This window comes from Dermochelys coriacea, chromosome 8 (genome assembly GCF_009764565.3).
Source record: "Dermochelys coriacea isolate rDerCor1 chromosome 8, rDerCor1.pri.v4, whole genome shotgun sequence".
Taxonomy (NCBI): domain Eukaryota; kingdom Metazoa; phylum Chordata; order Testudines; family Dermochelyidae; genus Dermochelys; species Dermochelys coriacea.
In genome coordinates this window covers 106,008,949-106,030,787 of record NC_050075.1, presented here as the reverse complement: position 1 = coordinate 106,030,787, position 21,839 = coordinate 106,008,949, and the positions used below count along the sequence as shown (strand labels likewise).

General features: G+C 50.5%; 1 protein-coding gene across 1 annotated transcript in view; it reads right to left on the bottom strand.

The window, feature by feature from the left end:
- Positions 1–8,516: 8,516 nt before the first annotated feature.
- EIF2B3 (eukaryotic translation initiation factor 2B subunit gamma) overlaps positions 8,517–21,839 on the bottom strand; it is a 137,594-nt gene continuing 124,271 nt past the window's right edge. The window contains exons 12-13 of the mRNA XM_038414094.2: positions 18,696–18,799; positions 8,517–8,720 (exon numbers count right to left, since the gene is read on the bottom strand). Of these exons, the coding sequence (XP_038270022.1) occupies positions 8,668–8,720; positions 18,696–18,799 (157 nt within the window). The 3' untranslated portion in view covers positions 8,517–8,667. The remainder of the gene's footprint in view (positions 8,721–18,695; positions 18,800–21,839) is intronic.

Genomic DNA, 21,839 nt, shown 5'->3' with positions numbered 1-21,839 from the left:
ACAGGGGCCTGAGACCCACCGGCTTTGCTGGGGGCCCCTAACACCCACCCACCTTCCCAGGGGAGGGGGAGGCAAACACCCTCCAACTTTCAATGCGGGGCCCCGACACCCACCAACTTTCAATGGGGGGCGGAGACCCACACCCCTTCCCGGGGCGGGCGGGGGGTACACCCACAGACATATACAGGGGGCTGACACCGGCTCCGTTTTACAACTGTTCAGACTGTTATTGTTGAGACCAACAACGTGGCCAGGCTCTGAGGCGAAGCCGAGTCCTGCTCCCTAACCCGCCCCCCCCTTCAGCCCTGCTCCCAGAGCTGGACCGTTCCTGCCAGTGTCTGGGCCACGCTGGAGCCGCAGGTAGCCACCGGCGCTCAGGCCTGAGCCACGCACCTCCTACACTTTGAACTGAAGATGGTTTTCTCCACTTCCTGTCCTGAACTGCTGGGCAGCTGCCTTTAGTGGTGGGAACAGGAGCCTTGGGCACGAAAGGGGCTGGAGAGCAGAGCCACCTTCCATGCCAGCGGCAAGGCAGAGCTGCTCCACTCGCTGGCTTTCCAGCTAGGAGGGCTCCTGGGTTCCAGTCCTGGCTCTGCGGCTTTGACCGGGGGCCAGTCAGCACGCTGGGTGGTGGCGGGTACCCCGGTCACAGCCTCGGCCCGGGGAGAGAGCGGGGTGAGTCTCAGCTCTGCAGGGAGGGGTCTGGGAACATTCAAATTGAGCCTGCTGGACCCCAGTCAGCTCGGCCCGGGTAACGATTCCGCACCCTCCCAGCTCTCGCCAGGGCTCAGCGGAGGATACGGGGCAGGCAGAGTCCGGCACCACATTGTTTTTAAACACAGCCTGAAAGTGGCAAGCGTCCCTAAGAGGACCACAGAAATGAGAGACAATGTGGAGCATCGGGGCTGGGAGGAGATGGCAAAGGGACTGGCCAGGCTCTGCCCCATGAAGCAGACGTGAGGCACCTTTCTCTTGCACAGGGTCACACTGCAAGTGAGCGGCAGAGTAGAAAAAGAACCCAGGAGTCCTGCTCCCTCAACTCATTGCTAAAGCCCGTTGCTTCCCGAGGAGCAGGACTACAGTGAAGCGTTCACTGCCCGCAAATACAGCGGAAATGGGAGCTCGGGCCTCTGGAACAACAACAGAGCTATCGCTGCGCTCCACCAATGCTGGGCAAAGCTGCCCTCTTTGCCCAGCTCCAGCATTGCCCTTCTGCCCCCCATTAGCCTTTGTCCAGGCCTTGGTAGCTTCCCAGTGGAGGAGAAATCCAGGATAGGGAGTCAGGGTACATTCTAAGTGTAACTGGTTATTTACCCCGGCATGGAACAGAGGTGGTCACAAACAGAACACAGGCAAATCCTCTCTTTCAGGGCTCTCAGCCCACCACCAATGCCCACTTCCTAAGAAGCAACTGCTTCAAGCATCGACTCTGTTCAGAGCCCCCAGCAGAGAGCAACCTCTGCAGCTGCTTGCACAGCTCCTCCTCCAAAGAGCCCTCGCCTCTGCCCTGAACAGCACATCTTCCTAAAACTGAACACTTGCTCGCACACTATGAAAAAGGACTTAGAAGACTGTGTGTATCAGTGCCTCCTGCTGACATCTGCCATAATGACATCAACAGACTAGGCAATGGATCAAGCTACCAAGTGACTCAGAAATCACTTTCATGCAGCGGTGTTTGTGGTTAGGTTTCATACTGCATCACTGAGGGATGTGAGATCGAGTGGAATGACCCATAACAGTCACCAACCCAAATCACACCACAGTCCTCACATTAGGCCCGGCGTGCTGCCTCTCACACTTGGGAGGAGCCCATGGGAACACCCGTGGAGCAGCCTCATTATCCTCAGCCCTAGCTTTTGCCACGATGCCTGGGAAAAGCCTGGCCGTGGTGAAGCTGCGGGTGTGCAGAAACCCCAGCCTGCCCTGCCAACCAGCACCCTCTCCTGGTTTCCTTGTACTCTCGCCTGTCTGTCAGCATCCATCAGTCTCTTGGCATATCCCTGGATTACCAGCTCTTTGGGGCAGGGGCTGTGGTCTGGGTTTATGCAGCATCTGGCACATTGGGCTCCTGATCCCTGACTGGGGCTCCTACGTGCTACAGTGTAACACAGAATAAATCATCATAACACACAGCACTAGCATCCATCCAGGCTTTCAGCCTGTGCCACCCCGGGGAATCTCCGGGCCTTCCTGGAGACAGGCTGACCTGTCCGAGGGCACATGAGAAGCCTCAACACCATCGAAGGATGCACCAGCTCAGGGTGAGCCTCTGCAGACGTGGTTGGGGGTGTGTGTGTGTGTGCGCGAGAGCACCCCACACCAGGTGGTTTGTCTCTGTACCTCCCTTACAGCCTTCATGCCCCAGACCGTTTTGGGAGGATGGCTGGGCTTTGGGGCTGGCACAGGAGTGGGAAGGAACAGTCACTTTTGTACATTGCAGATCTCGACACAAAACAGGGGGTGGCGTTTTCACAGCGTGAATGGGCCGTTGGCTCTCCCAGCACCCGCATCAGGCCCGATCACGGCACCCCCAGCCGGATTGCTTACAGCTCGATGGTACGTGCCCCCTCCCACTGGACTCGCATCCAAGCACAGATGACAACAGTCTGAAGTCGGCATCGCTCGATAACGTCTCGTCAGCGCTTGCCACCTTGCGACCAGCACCTGTGGCTTTCCCCTCAGTGGCATGCAGGGCGGGGGGGGGGGGGGGAGTCCAAGGAGCATTTTAGTCCTTTGAAAGAGGGTTCTTCAAAGACCAAAAAAAGGTCAATATTAGATTCGACCCTCCCCCACCCCCAGCTAAGCCCTAAACCCTCTTCCTGCCCGAGGGTGCCAGAGAGAAACGGGTTTGAAAAGTTCACAATGCCCTCCCGAGGTGGGCACACTGCAGTGCTTTGCATGCCAAGGCCACCAGGAGATTGTGGAGCCAACCCTGGGCAAAAACCCAACACCCCCCCATGTGTAAGTGAGGAGCAGAGAGAGAAGCAGCCTGTGAAACATAACAGGGCTCTAACAGACCCTTGGATTGCAAGGAGGCTTTGATTACCAATATGCAACCATAGAGCCCGGCTGCTAGCAAACTGATCAGATTTCAGCTCGTGGAAAAGGCGGGCATTGACTGGATTTACATGCTGCTAGCAACCCAGGGTTAAAACTCACAACAAACCAGCAGAGGAAGATTTAAAAAACAAACCCCAAACCAATCCCAAGAATTTGTTTCTTGCTTCCTGGATCCCTCCCCGCACACAGCCGCGTTTCCCTGGATGGCCAATTTATAATCAGCAGAATGGAATGCAGTAAATTAAATATCTTTAAACAACTTTGCTTTCTCTCTGGTGAAAGCGCGCAGAGATTGCTCTCTTTCTTGTCTGTGTCGTGCTGGGTGGTCTCCCCGGCCGCCCGCACATCTTCCTCAAACACAATTAACCATTTAGACGGTGCACAAAGGAGTAGCTTATGCATACAACACCAGCAGCTCGCTGCTTTGAGGGAGGGGGATGGAGGGGGAAGCGGCAGGCTGCCCTTTTATTTTCCCTGAAAAACAAAAATAAGAAAATCCCTTTTTCCTCTCCAAATCAGCCCACCATTTGCCTTGAATTGTAAAGGTGCGGATCCAGGCTCATCAGCTGTCCTTGAATTCACTCCAACAACCCTATTGCTTTCTTTAAAAAAAAATTCAGTATTAGCCTTTTAAAAGCTGTAAACATACAAGTTTATATCGGCTGCTAATCTCTTGCCTTACTTATTTATATCCGAACAGATCTGAGATTGCTGACTAGAAGGCCTTTCAGGAATTACTCTATGCTAACTGGTCTGGGAGGTAGGGGCAAGGCTGCACATCTTGGCTCCTGGCACCCAGGAGATAAACCAAAAACCTGCAGGATCCAGAGAGAGAGGAAAGAAACCCTACATGGGCCTAATCCTGCAGCACTCACCCAGGCCAAGCTCCTGCAGCCATCAGTGGATGGTCAGCCTGCTAGAGTTGGGGAGCTCGAGGTCCCTCTTGAAAGCTAATCAATGACCCCTCAATCCCCCAGGATCCACTCGCTGGGAGCTCCTGGGATTCCCAGTGTCAGCTCCCAGGGCAGATTTTACCCTCAGCGCTGTTCGTGCTGAATCTCACCCCTGGCCTGCCTGCTTTCCTTGCCCAATGCTGTGTCCCAGCAGGCAAGAGAACAAGACTTGCTCTTCCCCTCGCAGCCTGTGCGCGAGGATCTCCAAGCTTAGAACAGCAACTCCCCGCAGCCCTGGCACGGTGGTATCCCCCCGCATTACCGACGGAGAAAGGAGATCGAGGGGGGGCAGCTGGCTGGAGCCGGCACCGGAGAGCTGCATCAGGTCTGTGTCACTCTCAGGCCTGTGTCTTAGCACAGGCTCCGTTCTCCCCGACGGACAAGGGCTGGACAGAACAGACACCGAGATGGGGGATCAATTAGCACGTCACTGTTCAACCCTTGCAAGACTCCTGCTCCGCTCCCCCCGGTGTGTTAACATTCCCTGGGGGGGTCGTGTTGAAGTCCAGATTTGAGGTTCTGCGGGAGAGGGACCGTCTGTCTGTCTATTGGGAAGCCACTTGTGGGTGCGCTCAGCATAATCAAAGGACAGTCAAAGCTCGTGACCCAGCATGCCGCTGCCAAAGGCATGGGTTGCGTTCCAGGTGCTTGGGGAAGCTGTGGATTGAGGGAGTCGCTGTCCCCATTTCGAATGCAGGTCTCAGCACTGGCAGCTCTTGACATGCTGACAAGGGGATTTGGAAAAAAGTGTCGCATTTGGGCCCGGCCTGTGGAGACAACCAAGCTGCCCTTTTAGAACCCAGGCGAACCCGCCTTTGCTCCTTGGAGCTTTTGGCCAGCGCAGCCTGGCAGTGCAGAAAGCGAGATGTTGGAACATTTCTGTCCCTGGGCCACACAGCAGTTGGCCTGATTCTGGGACGGCCCCACTAGTGAAGGCACAGCTGGCGGGACCAGCAGGGCATCGTGACAAATACTCCTCTCAGAGCCCAAGCCAGCCCGGCGAAAACAAAGCAGCCAGGCATGAAAGGCAGACGAGGGGCGAAAGCAGGCAAGCTGGCAGGAATGACGCAGCTTTGGGTGAAGAACATTGGAGGGCATGTGTCTTCTAGTTCAGCAATGTTTTCTGACTTACGTGAAACATAACGTAAGGTTCAAATCCAGGATTTCAGCTTCAGGTCTGCTTTTGTGAGCTAGATCACATTGGGGTTAGCATGGTGAACAAAAACAGCGACATCTCCCCAAGTAAATACTAGCTGCTCTCTTTGTCCTCTACCCCCAACAGGACACACTGTTGCCAGGCATATGGATGAGGGAAGGAAGCCACGATGCTCAGTGGACGCACTGAGTGTCCGTAGCAGGAGGTCCATTTACCTTCCTTTGTGCCCCCAGGCTACACTCCAAAATCCAAATGATTAGTCGCCAAAGGTCAGTGGATTTGAAAGCTCTGATTAGCACCGTGCCCATCTACCCTGACCAATCGGGGACACCCCAGGTCAATGACAGTGGGCACAATCGACAACCAGCTGCTTCTCTCTTCCTACCAGCTCATCGCGTCTCCCGGACGGCCTGGCCACTAGAGTTATGGAGATCACACGCCCTTGGGCTGCCTGTTTTGAACAATGTGGCGCAACCACAGGAGTGAATGGGAGCAGGGGACTAGACCAGGAGCCCTGAGCCTGCCTCCCACTGACATCTTCCCACTATCAAGGCAAATGAACTCTTAGGGCTCTTCTGGATTTCTCTGTGCTCCTAGCCCCACGACCAGCAGCTGCGGCCTGAAACGCCATCCGCTCTCTGCCTAGCCAGCAGGCTGCATTCTTTCCCATTAGATGCAGCCAAAGCAATAGCTGTCCATGCCGTCACCCCCTTAAGATTGGGTGTCTGCAACGGGCTCTCCTTAGGATTGAAGGTGAAGGCCACATGGACCAATGGCTGGACCAGCATTCAGTGGCCAGATCACACATCAGCACTCCAGGTCTGACACTGCCTCCTCGCCAATTCCCGAGCTGCTAAGCCATAAAGCGCCCATTGGGCTGACTTCTAGCTAAGTCAGATGCCAAATCTCTCTCCGAGACCCTTCTTGGCAGCTGAAGGGAACAGACGCTGAAGGGGATGAGAGCCCAGGGCAAGGAGCCAAGGGCTGGATGTTCGCAGCACCAGGCGCTCTGCTGGCGAGCTCCCTGCCACTGGAAATGGTGAGCCCTGGCTTTGCTGCATTCAGGGTGTCCTGCAGGACTTCCCTGTTTCATGAGCCTTCTCACAACAGTGATGCCAACAGCCAGCTCTGCGTCCCCTTGAAAATGCTCAAGAACAAGCCTTCTCCAAAAGCCCCAACATCTACAGAAGGTTGGCAAGTCTGATCCTTTCAAAGGTATGCTGCTTTTTACATCACGGTCAGGGTGCCTAAAGATCCCAGTGATGGGCACATTGCAAATGGGTAAGAGACACCAACTCGCTCAATTGCTACAGCATGGGAGCTCAACGGTGAGAAGAGCCACATGTGTACTGTATGGAAGAATCACGTTTGCACTCTCAGAGAGTCATGGGTTAAAACTATGGGGTAATATTTTCAAAAGCACGTCAGTGACTTAGGAGCCTAAGTCCTATTTTCAAAAGTCATTTAGGCGCTTAGTCAGAGACACTTTTGAAAATTTCACCCTGTTCGCTAGTTTCGTAGATTCACCTGGTCAACAAAGACCACGCTAGGTCGGCAAGGGTTAATTTCCGGTGCCTGCCTGGGGGTTTGTGAAGGAACTACTCTTCCGAAATACTCTTCATCATTACTGCCACACACGTGGAGTACATCAAGAGGGACTCTCTGCTTTGATAATTCGGGCTGTGAAATCTTGCTCTGCGATCTACTTTTATCCCCCACCAAACACCTGCAGGTCGTAAAGGGAAAAGAATACTTCTCAGAGCCCGGCAAGGTTTGAAAGTGTCAGAGAACGCTAAATTAATACCACAATTCTAATTGCACAATGAAGAGCCTCTCCTTAAATGAGCTAAACAAAAGGGCTAAAGCGAGGCGTTACCATAGAACTATGGCCCAAGGAGAGAAAACTGAAGCTATTAACCTAGGGGAAGCTGGTTTTTAAGAAGATGTGTAAATCAATAGACGGAAGGGAAGGATGGCTTTGGGCTGAAGGGGAAACCCCGGGACTCAGGAGATCAAGACTCTACACCTGGCTCTGACAGATTTCTAGTGGAACATTAAGCGAGTCACTTAAGCCTCTCTGTGCCTTCGTTTCCCATCTGTAAAATGGGTATGATACTTACCTCCCATACAAGGCATAGCTCATTAACATACACAAAACAGCTGAGATCCTTGGAGGAAAGGGATTTGACATCTATTCACGCACCAGCCTCGCAGGTGACGCTAACCTGAACTGAACTCTAGCTTGCCTTGTGCTCTCCACAGCCTGACACAGCTTTCTGAGCCAGCACACCACCCTTCCCATTATTAGGCGGGCCTTTAATGTGGGTTTTTAATGTATGAAAGGCTGCGCAGGGCTGGATTATAACCTCTCCCTCGTCGTGTGGGCCAGGAAGATGAGATTTTCCGCCAGGGGGTCTGTGCCCACGAGACACGCCTTTGAACGGATCTCCATAGTTAATGACACGTCATCTTTCCCAGCCAGTAGCTGGAAGCGCCTCTCCATGCCAAACTGCCAGGCCCAGATATGCGCCCTGCTGAATCCAACTGGATTCCAGTCAAGAGCATTTAGGCAGGAACCCCAGTCCAATTTGCAAAGTTGCTTCAATCCCACCTAGGTACTTTCCCATCCTGGCAGGATGACCAACCACAAGGTCCTGGATTTCATGACAGCTTGTTACTCATCTCGCCTCTTGAGTCACCCACATACAGTTTAAGTGCGTGGAGAGGGACCTCATGTCTGGCTTCACACATGCTGGGCTTTCAAGGAAAGGGGCAGTCAAAATAAGGCTGATAGCGCTGATGGTGACATAACCTCTAATTATGTTCAGGTTTCCTCCTTCCCCGCTCCCCACACATGCGGTCTTGGGCTTAATTTCAAAGCAACAGGCCAAATCCAGAGGGTACGAATGGGAACGCCTTTGGCGCACCAGCCTCAATCACAGTATAGACTAAAAACAGCTGCGTAGATTCAACGAGTCTGTCCCAGTGAAGAAGGGGGTGGAGGGGGGGCTGGGAAAGTTGGAGAAGCTGCAGGAACAGCAAGGAAGTAACCCTGCTTTGTTGCTGGGCTTTTCCAGCCCTCCCATTGTGTCCTCAAGATGCATAAAGCAGCTCCTGGCTTCCCTAAGGTACTGGGATGGTGGTGCAAGCCTACAGAGCCTGGGTTTGTATCAGAATGAGATCAGCTAAGTCGTTCTTTTGAATGGGCACAGTCTGTGTGGTCCCAGCTTAGTGCTACTGGAAAAGTACAGTGTATTTGCTCAGCGGGCAGGCACCGATATCGGACTCCACAAAGCAGCAGGCAGATCAGCCAGGTGGGGAGGAGCCCAGAGGGAGACAGACAATTCAGGAAATGCTTCTTTATTAAGACATAAATACAAAGTTGCACGGGAAAGGAGCGATGACACTGTAAGCTCTGCCAGGCCTGCTCCAGACGAAGGGCCTTCCGAAGGTGCAGACTCTGGCTTCCTTGAAGGCATCTTTACAACCGGCATGTTAGATTTCCATCAGCTGTTCGCTGCCCACAATGACTTCATTAACGTGTTTGGCTGAAAGATTAAAAAAAGAAGGAGGAATTGGGGTTTGTAGCAGGGTTTGGAACCCAGCACTTTTCAAATCAGCATCTTCAGGAGAAAATGGGAAAAGCAGATTCCAGTGAATTTCCACATTGCTTGGATGATACCGCCCCCCCATCCCCGTGTGTCTTAGTCACTGTCCCACCCACATGGCGAAGACCTACACCACTGATCAAACACCAGAAGCGTAATGGAATGAGATTTCTCACACGTATGTGTCACTTGCTACACAAGGCACAGCTGCCGCCGACAGGTGTATGTCTAGGCACCGGCATGGAAGCGTCAAACCCGGGGGGGAAACAGTGACAGGAACGTTACGTCTGGCCGGGCCTTTCAGAGGGCTGAGTGCCCACAACTTGCACTGCAGTCAGCAGGGGCTGGGTGCGCTCAGAACCCTTCAGGATCAGGCCCAGTGTCACAAGTAACTTGTAAAGAGATTGTGAGCGTCTATGATCCCTGATCAAACAGGCTCACTTTACAAGTCAAGAGGCTGCTTCTTGCCCTCAGGATCCAGGAATACAGACAGGCCCTTTCCAACATCAGCAGTGAGCAAGGGGCTGTGGGCTTAACAGAAGGGACCCTTCAGGCAGACCCCAGCTCACAGTCCCATATCCCACCTCTAGGAGAGGTGAAATTGGGAAACGAGACTCAGGCTTCTAGCTGTCAGGAGGGGCCAGTTTGACAAGTCTCGTCTCTGGCTACCTCCCCAGCTTTGCACCAGTTGAGTGACTGTTCAGTGGCCAAGGCACAATCATCACTTGCTCTGCCCCAGACTCCTGTGCGACCCTGGGCAAGTCACTTAGCCTCTCGGGCCCAGCTGTCCAGTGAGGATCACAGCCCTGCCCCACCTCCCAGGGGGTGCGAGGACAAATCTGTTCAAGGTTGTGAGGTGCTCACACACTGCAATGATGGGCCTAGGACACACAGGGAATTGATTAGGTTGCTGGCGGGTGGCGACCATAATGATGGTAAAGACTCGTGCTCTTTTACTTGCCCATCTCCGTTACTCCCCTGGGCAAGGAGGAGTTTGCCAGGCTGCTGGAAAGCAAAGATCAAGCAAATCCTTAGCAGTCCCGATCCATTGGCAAGTCAAGGTGTTCTCCTCACTGCTGGTGTGCTCCAGGTACACAATTAATGCCAGGAGACCTTCCATTTTAACATAATGCCAAGTTTCAAGGAGTCCTGGCCCTGCAACAAAGATTCTTTCCAGCTGTCACCCTAACCCTGCACCACTCCTGCCGATCCTTCATCTCTTCAGCATGGGGGCTGCACTGGCTAATCACGGACTCACTCCAGAGGCCCTCCCACCAGTCTAGGGAGAACAACTCAGAGTCGCCTGTGGCTTTCAGTACCATAGGGGGCAATTGGATCCTTTGCTCCTAACAGCTCCTAACTAGCCTTCCAACCCATGCGGCATGTCTCAGAGCCCCAGCCTGGATTTCCAATTTCGAAATCCAATTCTCACCACTCACTCCCATTTGTTCTTTTGGTTTGGTGTCTTTATTTATTGTTAGACTCCTCATTGGCCAGAGAGGCATGCCAGGGAAAATCTTGTGCTCTACATAATGAAGGACTGACTGTCCTTGTGCCACATATGAATACGATGTAGGTAGGCACCATGCAAGCAACAGACCTGAGTCCCAGCCTGTAGCACCTACTCCTCCTCCAGTCCTGGACCCCCCACAGCTTTGCTGACATACCTCAAACCAGACCTGCAGCACGTCTTGCTATTCCATTCCTCGCCCCCTTGCAACCTTCCCAATACACCTCAGACAGGCCCTGGGGCAACTCCTGCTACTCCATTCCTGAACCTCTTCCAAGTAGATTGCCAATCATGTTGATTTGTGTGATGGGGATAAGACCCTGGATAGATTCCAGCAGAAGTCATCACATTATAGCTTGCAGATTAAATGGGTCTTCACTGAAGTTTATAAAGACCCATGTCAATTTTGGATTCTATATATTCATTTGTAGCACTAATCTATTCTAATAAACACCTCATTTCATCCACTGTCCCTCACTTCCTGTCCTAGGCTTGTGGAGCTTTGCTGTATCTTGTAAAATATTTTGCCACCTTTCTGGGGTACTTCGCACTTCTACAGCTCACATTTACAATAGCTCACATTTTTAATATCAGATGAACTCAAAATGCTTTACAACGGCAGGTGAACACCACCATGCCCATTTTACAGATGGGAAAACCAAGGTACGGAGAGGTTAAGTGACTCGCCCAAGGTCATGAAGTCAGTCAGTGACACGGAAGAGAAAGAACCCATGTTCCCAGACTACCAGTCCCTTGGCTCGGTCTGCTAAATTACACTGCCTGTTGGTATCACCAAGGAGAGCCAGCCAGCCCCAATATATGATGTGTGGCCTTAGCATGAGAGGGCCAATGACTCTGAAAGTTTGTAGTCTTCCTTGGGCCTTGCTGATAGATCAGAGACTACAATGAAGCCACCAGACCCATTTTCACCTGTCTGGGGGTGAACCTTAAATCCGTGTACTGGTTTTTAATACGAAGTGAAATGGTTTGGCTAGAAACTAAAAGCAGCTACCTGGCAGGCATGCAAGAGGCAGGAGAGAATATGCCCACTGCCCATCTCCTCCCTGACCTCTCTGGAAAGCCCTAGGTACAGATGAAAGGTCATTCTGAGCCCCTGCTGTGTGCCAATCAGAGCCTGCTAAGGAGAGCTGAACACAGACAGTGCTTCGTTACAGACATGGCTTCAGCCCGCCAGTGGCTCAGCCTGATCTCCACAAACTCAGTTCATGCCGAACCCCTAGGCATAGGGAGAGGAGCACTGAAGCACCATCCCGCTAGCCCTTCAGGTTTCTGTGACACTTCCAGGGTTACAGCTGCATTCAGACTGCGCAGAAAGAAGAGGGATTAAAACATCTGGTGCTATGCAAATGCAGAGCGGCTTGACACCTTCAAACACCCGATTAGCACTTTGCTGCAACTTGCTGACGCGGCCCAGCCCAGAGTTGGTCTGGGCGCTCAAGCCGAACGTCTGTGGAGATTTCACTGGGTGCAAATCAAAAATCTGTCACTGGTTACAGATGCAATTCTGCTTCCCAAGACGTTTGTTTACAGGCACTGTGCATCCAAGCGCCTTAGAAACACAAGCCCGGTATGTGGGGAGCCATAGAGCCTCTGCAGCTTGATTCAAAACAAGCTGTAATGCAAATAAACACAGGGGCGGAAATTACTCTAAATCCCAGCACAAACCCAGCCATAATCCTGGGCGCTAATGGCCCAGGGCTTTCCTCTCTAGCACGGGCTGTGCTTTCTGGGGGAAGGAGACACGGTGGCATCCCGGTAAGAGCACCATGAAAGCATCTCCTTGTTGTTTGCTCAGTTAGCCCCTAGACACACTGCTGGTGGTGGTGGTGGCAACACTCCCTTGTAAAGGGGAGGGGGAGGAGGGGAAAAAACAAGGTTAGGGTGGAGGCCCGGGACCACCCCGAGACCCAGCCCTCGGGGGCTCCAAAAAACATTCCGTTTACTCACTCAATTACATGCACTGTTTTATAAACCCGTTAAAATCCAATAGAAAACAGTTCCTGGCACAGAATTACTGCTCCATTGTACAGCAGGGAGGAAAGCCACTGCTGGGTGTTTGCTCTCTTTAAAACTAAGGCGGGGGAGGGGAGGCTGCAGAAACCCTGCACTGGGTGGCTCCTAGAAGCATCTCCCCTGGACAGAAAGGATGGGAGAGCAAGAGAGAAGCACCGCTCGCTCAGCTCTCTGCACGGATGCCGTGGCTAGCCCTGAGGAGGAAGTGAAGGGAGAGCAGGATGAGGGGAAAAAGCTGCGGTTTGACACTGGCAGGCTGCGGGGAATTTGGAAGGGGCATGTGGAGATAAAGAAGGGAAGCAGGTGGTGGAGGCCAAGGTGTTTGGGTTTACAAGGCAGCAGGAGATTTGCCAAGGTCTTCTGTAGCCCCCCCCCAGCACACACCGGGGTGACTAAAGTGCGCCCCCCCAGAGGCGGCTCAGAGTTCTGTGCAGCAGCCTGCCCGCTTGGTCGTCTGACCCAAGGGGAGACTGCAGATGTTGTGTCTGGAGCTGAGCAGCCCGGCTGTGCTGAAAGCTGGGGTGCCCTGGATCGGTGCTCAGGAGGCTGCAATCTCAAACAGATGGGCGTGGCTGGCCTGGAAATGGTCCTGAGGAGGCTAAGGAAGGCAAGGAGAAAAGCTGAGAGTAAGCTGTTAACCAAGTCAAAGGAAGCAGCAGCCACATTGCTCTGCCCAGCAATCCAGAGGGCCACATGGCAGAAAACGGGGGTGCCAAGTGAGCATCTCTGGAACTCCAGCTGAGTAGGGTCAACACACACCTGGAAGCAAACACTGGTGTGCCACTCTGGAGGATGGTACCCTCAGGATTTGGGCTGACACAGCAAAGGCATACTCTGACTGCTCAATCTGTGTTAACCCTGCACACCTGAACCCTCCCTGGGGGGCTGGGCGGTTCGTGTTGGTCGGGGTAGGGGGGAGGCAACAGGTGGTGAAGCAGACGTCCCTGTGGGTCAGATCAGATTTCCGGTGTGGGGAGGAACAGTTGGAGAGCAGATGCCACTGGGAAGCATGGTGGGTCTGCTCTAGGGGGTCTCAGAAGGCAGTTGGCCAAGGTGATGGGAGAGGGAGTCAATGGGAGCTAGAACTTGAATGGGTGTGGGGGAGGAGGAAGGGGGGGGGACAGGGGACAGACTACAGTGGTGTCTTCACTAAGTGGCCTAACAGAGAGAGTACAAGAAAGAGCAGTAGCTCAGGGCAGAGTCGCTCAAATGATCTGGCTGAAATGAAGGATATTCTCACTGCACGTGCAAGAAACAAGCAGAGAAGAAATGGAAGTAGGTGCTGAATTGTTTGTTGATTCATAGGCAGAGATCCTTGGCTCTTTTCAAAGGAACCAGAATGCCACCAGTAATGCACCTCAGATGGCAGCTGGGAGGATCGGCAAGCATGGCAGCAGATTGACTTTTCAGGGGATCCAATCACATATTGGGACACATGGGAGAGAGGCAGATGATGATGTGGCCAAAGTTCAGAAACCCAGGTAGGAATCAGAGTAGCAGCCGTGTTAGTCTGTATTCACAAAAAGAAAAGGAGTACTTGTGGCACCTTAGAGACTAACAAATTTATTGGAGCATAAGCTTTCATGAGCTACAGCTCACTTCATCGGATGCATTCGGTGGAATCCGATAAAGTGAGCTGTAGCTCAGGAAAGCTTATGCTCCAATAAATTTGTTAGTGTCTAAGGTGCCACAAGTCCTCCTTTTCTTTTTCCAGGTAGGAATGACAGTGGGGGAGGATACTGACATGCTATCAAGGAAATAAAGAATTAAAAGCTAAAAGATCATCTGATCAATATTGAAGTGTCTCCAAAAATAACATCCACTATCCTAAGACAGCGAATAGGGTACACCGCAGGAATGAAAATCAGCAGAGGTGGGACCAAGATAGACCCACTCTATAAGTCAGGTCGGGAGCAGGTTTCAGCGCTTTGGAATGGAATGCTGTAAGGAAAATGAAGCTCTTCAGCTCTGACACCTTGGATCAAGCCTTTACAAAGCCTTTCAGAGTTGCCAGATTCATTCTTGAGCCTCATGCCCTGATATGATTACGCTGTGACAAGACACCAACCACTGCCACCTAAGTGAGATACTTAAGCATTTCGATTGTGCAAAAGTTGTGCCCTACTGGGCTGAAGAATGGGCAGTGGTTTACACTGAGTTGCTCCCATACTGTTACTGTTAATTATCAGCAAAATTACTCCCGCCGGCAGGGATCTTAGAAATGTCAATTTGAAGGACTTTATTCCCCAAGGCAGCGTGTGCCTAGTAAGAGGAGCTTGTCACCACAAGAGCTTGCTGATTGCCGTGCTGAGCGCACATCGAGTTTTCCTTTCCTTGCATAGGCAATCAGGGTATTTCTCCTGACTCTTTAATGTGGCTGAATTCTACGAGCGCACAAGTGGTAATTTTCTCTGGATGGAGCATGTGAAAGTATTTCCACAAGGTTAAGAACTGAGGCCTTCTGGGTAGATTTTTCACAATCAACAGGTAGAGTATGTGGCAGGTCACTTCACCCTTTCATGCAGGAAGCCTGAATTTCCCCAGCGGAGAATCCCAGGGCTAGCAACCAAAAAGTCCACAACAGCAGGAAGTGGAGGACAAAGTGTTACTGAATGGATGTCCTAGGGAAATTACATACCACCACTGAAGGCCAGATCTCATATACCATCGTTATCCAGTGTTTGGAAAACAGACATATGGGGATCAGTCAGAAACGTGCCAATGACCTTAGGACCCCTGCTTCATTCAGTGCACAGAATGCACCTGCTCTGGGGAAGGGTTAGGGAAGTGCAGGCAGAGAAAGTGTTGTATGGTTAAGGTACAGACTGCCATGCAGAGTTTAAGTCTATCCCTGCTTCTGCTACAGAGTTCCTGAGAGATGTTGGGCAAATCACTTAACTCCAAAGTTTCACAGGTGGCTGATAATTGTGTGTTCTTTGTTTTTTGGGTGCCCAACTTGAGAGCACTCACAGCTCCAAGGGAAGTCGATGGGAGCTTTGCTTTGAACATATAAAGTGCTAGAGAAGGCTAAGTGCTCTGCAAAAATGAAGTCCTCCAACTGGGCACCCAGAATTGGTGGATCCTTTTGAACTTAATCTCTGGCCCAGATCCTCAAAGGTATCTAGGTACCTAATTGCCATTACTACCAATGGGCATTAGGTACCTAAATACCATAAGGAGCTGTGCTTGTGTGTCTCATCTGTAAACTAGGGGTAACAACATCCCCATCCCTCACAGGGGTGAGGGAAAATAACACCATGCCTGTTGGTGAAGCTCTCTGATGCTCTGGTGATGAGTGCCACAAAACAGCCTGGAGGAAATCAAGAATTCTGTCTTCACAGGGTTGGAATAGTGCGTAAATCCCGGAGCCACACACTGTTCAGTGAGGAGAAAACCAAATATTGAGCTGCGGCTCACTCCGTGTGCACCGTCCATCCTGTGAGCCGGACAAAAGAGAGCCTAAGATCCCATGAAGACTGGCTCCTAGAGCATCGCATGAGGGGGCTGAATGAAGGTTTAACGCCCAATCTTCATTCTAGCATTTCCTAACTTCTGGGGGTTTGCTGTGCAACTGTAACATCCTTTGCATATAGTTTTGGAGGGGTTATTTATAGAGCCCCTAAAACATGTTAGCCTCTTAACCAAATGGACAGGCAAGGGCCCTGCCCCAGTGCAACAGAGATGAAGGCTGAGACAATGAGGACATCAAAACCCAGGGAACAGTGGGGATGTTTAGCATATGTTTTGCTAGTTCCACACTCCATGGGCCTGTCTCATCTATTTTGTTAACACTGCTTTGAAGGGAAGCTATGCCAATTTACTACTGAAGCCTGGTTTTTGACTACCTTATACCAGAGGCGTAACTTGCTCTCTGCTGAATCTGGCCTAGTTACTCCCTGGGGAGTTGCACCCAGTTACTCAAGGGATATAAAATATCCCTATGTCTATGGTTCTTTTGAGCTCATCTTTTCAAACAGGCTGAGTGTAATCCTAACAACAGAGTTCTGGAAATAGTGAACCATCAAAAGCTTTGCAGAATTGAAGTTCTTCTAGAACTGCCATCCATCCCTTTACCTCCCTTGTCTTCGGCTCCAACATGTCTTTCAAACTGCTACCCAGGCCAGGGAGCCTTCAGAAAGCTTGGCTGTTATTTCTCTGCTAACACGTTCCCCCAATTAAGGCATCAAAGAGGAAAAAGAGTGGAGGGTTCCTAAGCATGGTAATAAAACCAACAAGCAAGAGAGGGCTTTCAGGAACCAAGCTGCACAAATTCAGATGTTTACTAAAGCGACACAGCAGCTCCACGCCCACATTGTATCAGTGGCATTTAGCTGCAGCGGGGACTGAGGTCAAGCCAGGATTGGAAGGGTGCTGCAGACTATCAGCTCTCGAGCCTCTCGGGTGCCTAATATTCTTTTGATTTTCAGGACCCTAGAGCTGGAGAAGTTTTAGCAGACAGCCTCCAAGCTATCCGCAATGGCTAATGCAGGATTGCTCCCTGTCTGCAGGGTTGTGCCACGCCCCGCAGGAAGTGACAGGGGCTCCCACCACTGCTCTGATCAGATTATTCCACAGCCTCGCAGGCCCGACTGCTGGGAACATCTTTCAGCTTTTCAGCTCAACTTGTTTAACTCAATCCCAAGACTCTCAGCTGTGCCGTCTGAACCACCCTACGCATGCCCCATAAGGAAAGGGAGGTGAACTGGTGAGAGTTACATCTGCCCATTAGCTGGGGTAGCCAGTTTTCTGACATCCTGCTCACATGTAACTAGGTTTCATTTTGCAAAAGGGGTTAGAGAGCCAGTGAATCCAATGGTTCCCGCACCCCCGACTGCTTCGTCAGAGCACTCGGGGGCCATGAGGAGAAGATGCAGTGTCTAGGTGTCAGCATGAAGTATTCAGTGATCCATGCAGACAGCAAACTGTTTGATAGGATTCACCAAAGAAACTGAATGCAGCTGACATTCTCAGATCCCAAACTTACAGCACAGCTGGAGCTCAGGCGGGCTTTGGGAAACCACATGGTTTCCCAAAACACATGTTTTCTCATCCCTGGAAAACAGCCTCATGCCACTGATAAGTGAAAACGGGTTCATGGCAGAGACTAACAAAATGTGACACAGTTCAGCCTTATTGGCAATCTGTGCTCGATGGAGCAGCAGCAGGACTGAGGTACACTGGCAAATCTGTGAGGACATGGGGCTGGCAGGCCAGGACTGCAGGAGCAGGAGGTTCTGTCGATTCAAACTGAAGTGTATTGGCAAAGCTGCATGTGCAGCAAAACCATGGTGTGCTGGCCTGGCTGTGAGAACACCGGCACAGGGCCGGCCTGCTGTATCTGTGGATCACATCCACCATGTTAATACTTCCCTTTCATGAGCAACAGTTTCACTCTTAAGTTTTCAATTAAAGAGAAAACTGTAGCATAGACAAGTCTACAGCAGGGCTAACAACACAGAGCCCAGGCACTAGAGCCAGTTAAAATTAAAAAGTACACTCTGAACATAAAAGCAAGTAACCAAATCCAGGTCAGAACGAATGACTTCACATGGAGTCTGTCCAGACTCTCCTTTTGTCATCACTCCACACCCTGAAGTAGAGATCTGCCAGCTCTCCACCCCATAAATATTAATTAAAGCCCCTGTTTGTGATAGAATTATGTAGACAATCTGCCCTTGGTCATCTATGAAGGCAGGACAATTCTACTCTGGCAGTTGCCAAGATGCTAGTGCTAACATGGTGTCTCGACTTTACCCATGAGGCAAAGATTGTTCCCTTCCCCAGCGCCCAGAAGGTGCTTTTCATTTGCATAAAACAGAGCTGGTCGCAGCTGCCTTGATAGCTAATATTGAGCAGATTGTAATGCATGTAACACTCAATCCTGACTCTAACGATGTCCCCTTGGATCAAGAGAGGGATGTGTGCTGGTCCCTGTGGGCAACGGGACTTTCAAAGGCAAGGGAGGCAGGGGACTGCATGGGCCAACTTGGTGGGCTGCGTTTGTTCCCCTAGATGTTGACAAAGATTATTAGTCAAAATAATGACTCTATGCCAATGGCAACCTGCAGGCTGATTGCGGTTTCTGGGAACAGACTGAACTGGGGTCCAGTGCTAATCTCAGAGATGTCAATGGGAATTTCGCCAGTGACTTCAGTGGGAGCACCAGTCCCTTAACTCCCCTTCATTCAAGAGGATGTCGCTTGGACAAAAAAAATCCATCCTAATGTGACAAGGCCCCATGTTGTGGGAGCAGAACCTGCCCATTAGCTTACTGCTGCATCCAGGTGGAAACAAGGATAAAGCCTAGGGTAGGAAGTACCCAGTCCCTTTATTTAATTCTAAAACCATTATAAATACAGCCCCCTGCTTACATTTGGGTTCCAGACGTTGGCCGCTTCCAATCAAACAGTCCCTGAGGTCAGCTCCTTTCTCTATCACAGCGTTATGACAGATGAGACAGCACTGGAGGCTGCACCTGTAAGGGGAACACAAAAAGAAGTTGGATACAGAATTTAACTAGAGATTCAAGCAAGTATAGTAACTAACTACTCCATGCTATTCAATGAGCCTAACACATGATTCTGTAGGCAGGCCGAGCTTTGATGCAGCCCCATCTTGCCTGGACTTTCCCCAAATTCCACCTGTTCCCTGACCATTGCACTAGTTGCTCTGATAGAATCTTCCTGCCAGCTGTCAGAATGGGTACACAAAGAATGGGTGCATGTAGAAGTTACTGAAAGACAGTTACACTGAGAGATGATTTTTTGCATTTAGCTGAGTGGTAACAGGGGAGCATAGGACTTACCAGGGTCCATCTAGCCCAGTTTTCTGTCTCCAACAAAAGCCAGCACCAGATACTTCAAAGAAAGTGTAAGAACCCCACAGCAGGGAGATGTGGAGTAATCTGCCTCCCAAATTAGGTCTCCTCCTAAAGCATGAGGTTCAATATCCCTTCCACAAAACTATTTTTAGCATTAATTATGACAAGTTTGGATATTCTTCTTATCCAAATGTCCCTTTTGGAATCTTGTTAAATTCTTGCTTTCAGTGATTTCCGGTGACATGTAGTTCCACAGTTTTACATGTGGTGAAGCACCCAGCCATTCTGATCTTTGCTCAAGAGCATCCCCCTCCTTGGTTAACAGTTTCATTGTTCTGGCAGAATGCTGCAGCCACTGGAGGTCCCGGTGGTCGATGGACAGGCAATCTATCGTGTAGCTAGATTCAGCCAATCCCATGAGGGCTCTGAATGTGGCGTACACAGAGCTCTAGAATTCAGTGCAGAACCATGTGGATGTGGTTGCGTTGACCCGAGTTAAGACAGGCTTCCCCACCACCACCTGCCAGCCCTACAAATTCACCCTGAGCTCCTTCCTGCTCACACACCATCATCAGACACAGATTCTGCCACCCAAACTTAGACAGCAATTCTCATGCTGATGTAAGAGTCAGGGCAGAATCCAGCTCCCTCTCTGAGAGCTGCAATGAGTTTGCAGGGCTAACAGGAGCTAGAAGGAGCAAACCCTCACTTCAGTCAGTAGAAGTTATCAGCTCAGACCCAGGAGTACACAAGAGGAGGTTTGGGGTGTAAGAAGGGGACACCACAAACATGTGCTCTGACTACAACCGTGCGTGAGCCCAGCCTCTCCTCCCTGAAGGAAAGGCGATAAGGATTTACTCTGGAGCTGTCCAGCTCAGGTTGCCTTGCCAGGTTTCTGTGAAGAAAATGTTAATAAGATAATCAAAGATGGGGAAAAGGCATCACCCTGGTCTTTGCTTTCTGTTACTATAGCACTGTCACAACTGCTGCCTTTCCTGCAGCTCCAGTACTCCACAGCAGTTTGGAGGCCATCATGTTCCAGAAGAGAGTATTAGCTTAGAAATAATGTTTATCAGTAGAGGTCAGGTTAAGGAATGAATCAGTTCAGCACAGACTGCCCGGTGCTTCTGTGCTTTTTCCTAGCCAGGAAAAACCTACCCACAGCGTCCCCCACACTCAGAGAGCCTCACCAGTGTGTGAGCACTGCATGGGCCAGTTCTAGTGGATATCTTCCCAGCCTCACGTAGAGCCCAATCCTGGGCATTCCCAGCACCTCTAACTCCTACTGACTACAAAAGGAATTGCAAGTGCTCAGTGCATCTCAGGATTCCACCAACAGTTTATAAGCCCTAACCACTACTCGCTAGTGCACATGTTTGCAGAGAAGGGATTTCAGGAGTGGCTGACAAGGCTCAGACAGGAGAATGCTGGATCTGAGTGTGGAGAAAATCTTGGAGGTGGCTCGATAAGGAGAAGCTGGGGTTATAACCTAGAAACTGCTTCTGCTGTCATCATCTTTGCACTGGCATCAATGATAAGCGAGTTTTCCTGTAAAGTGGGTGTGTGATTGGGGTAGGCTGTGCTGATGCCAGGGAACCAGAGGAAACTGGCTGATGCAGGCCAGGTACTAACAAACCAGGGGAAACCTGCCCTTCTTCACCGCCAGTGGGGGGACGGGGGAAATTACCACCTCCAAAGCTTATAAAAGCACTCAAGTGCACAGAATTTTAAAATCATTCACAACATTGTCCCCCCAATCCCATAAAATAGCAGCAGATCCAGTTTTTATTGTTCGGGTGGAGCAAAACTTCAACAGATATAAACACATTTTGTGGGTGTTCCTTGCAATCGCTGACAGATGTAATGCAGCCATTTTGAAACCACTTGTAAATGCCTTTTTAAAAAGTATGCTCTGCAGGCTGCCAAGAGAAGTATTCTGTGTGTTTATTTTATTTTTATTTATTTTTTAACATAAAGAGCGAGGAAGGAACTTTTATTCTCTTGCAGGGTAAACGTCACATCTCAGGACAAGTCTATTGTGTTCTCTAACTCTTTGGCCACTGTACTTCCTGGCTGTTTCAAATACTCAATACTATTGTATCCTGGTAAGAGCTCTGATAGCTGTCAGTTTGATGAACATTGTTGCATGTGGTGTACATGCACACAGTTGATTTACTGCATTCTAATGGGAACCATATTTTTCTTTCTAAAACGTAGTATATTTTTCAACTTTTCAGCACTGTGAAAATGGATATCTTCTGACCTTAAAACTCGAGGACGACATTCAAACCCACAAGAACTAATTTGAGTTGTTTGATTTACAGCTGAAATTCAATTAGAATTTGTTTTAAGTGAGATCGCACAGCTGAAAAGTCTGGCAGCTGGGTGTTTTGCTGAAAATAAATAGAAATATGCAGTGTGTGTCTGCATTCTAGAGCGAGTGTTTTACAAGCCCAGTCCTGCAGTGGTAACAGATGTAGATGTCGGCTAGCCAAAGCATATTAGTTTGCTCCACAGGTACAATGTGCAAGTGAGTGTGAGTATGTGTGTCTCTGAAAGACAGAGAGACTGACTTTGTTTTTAAAAAAAAGGAAGGGAACAAGAGGAAGAAGAGTAATGGCCAAGGAGGCGGGGGGTGGGAGGATTACAAGGATTTAGGTCTTTAAGCTGCAGACCACCTAACAAGATCACTCTG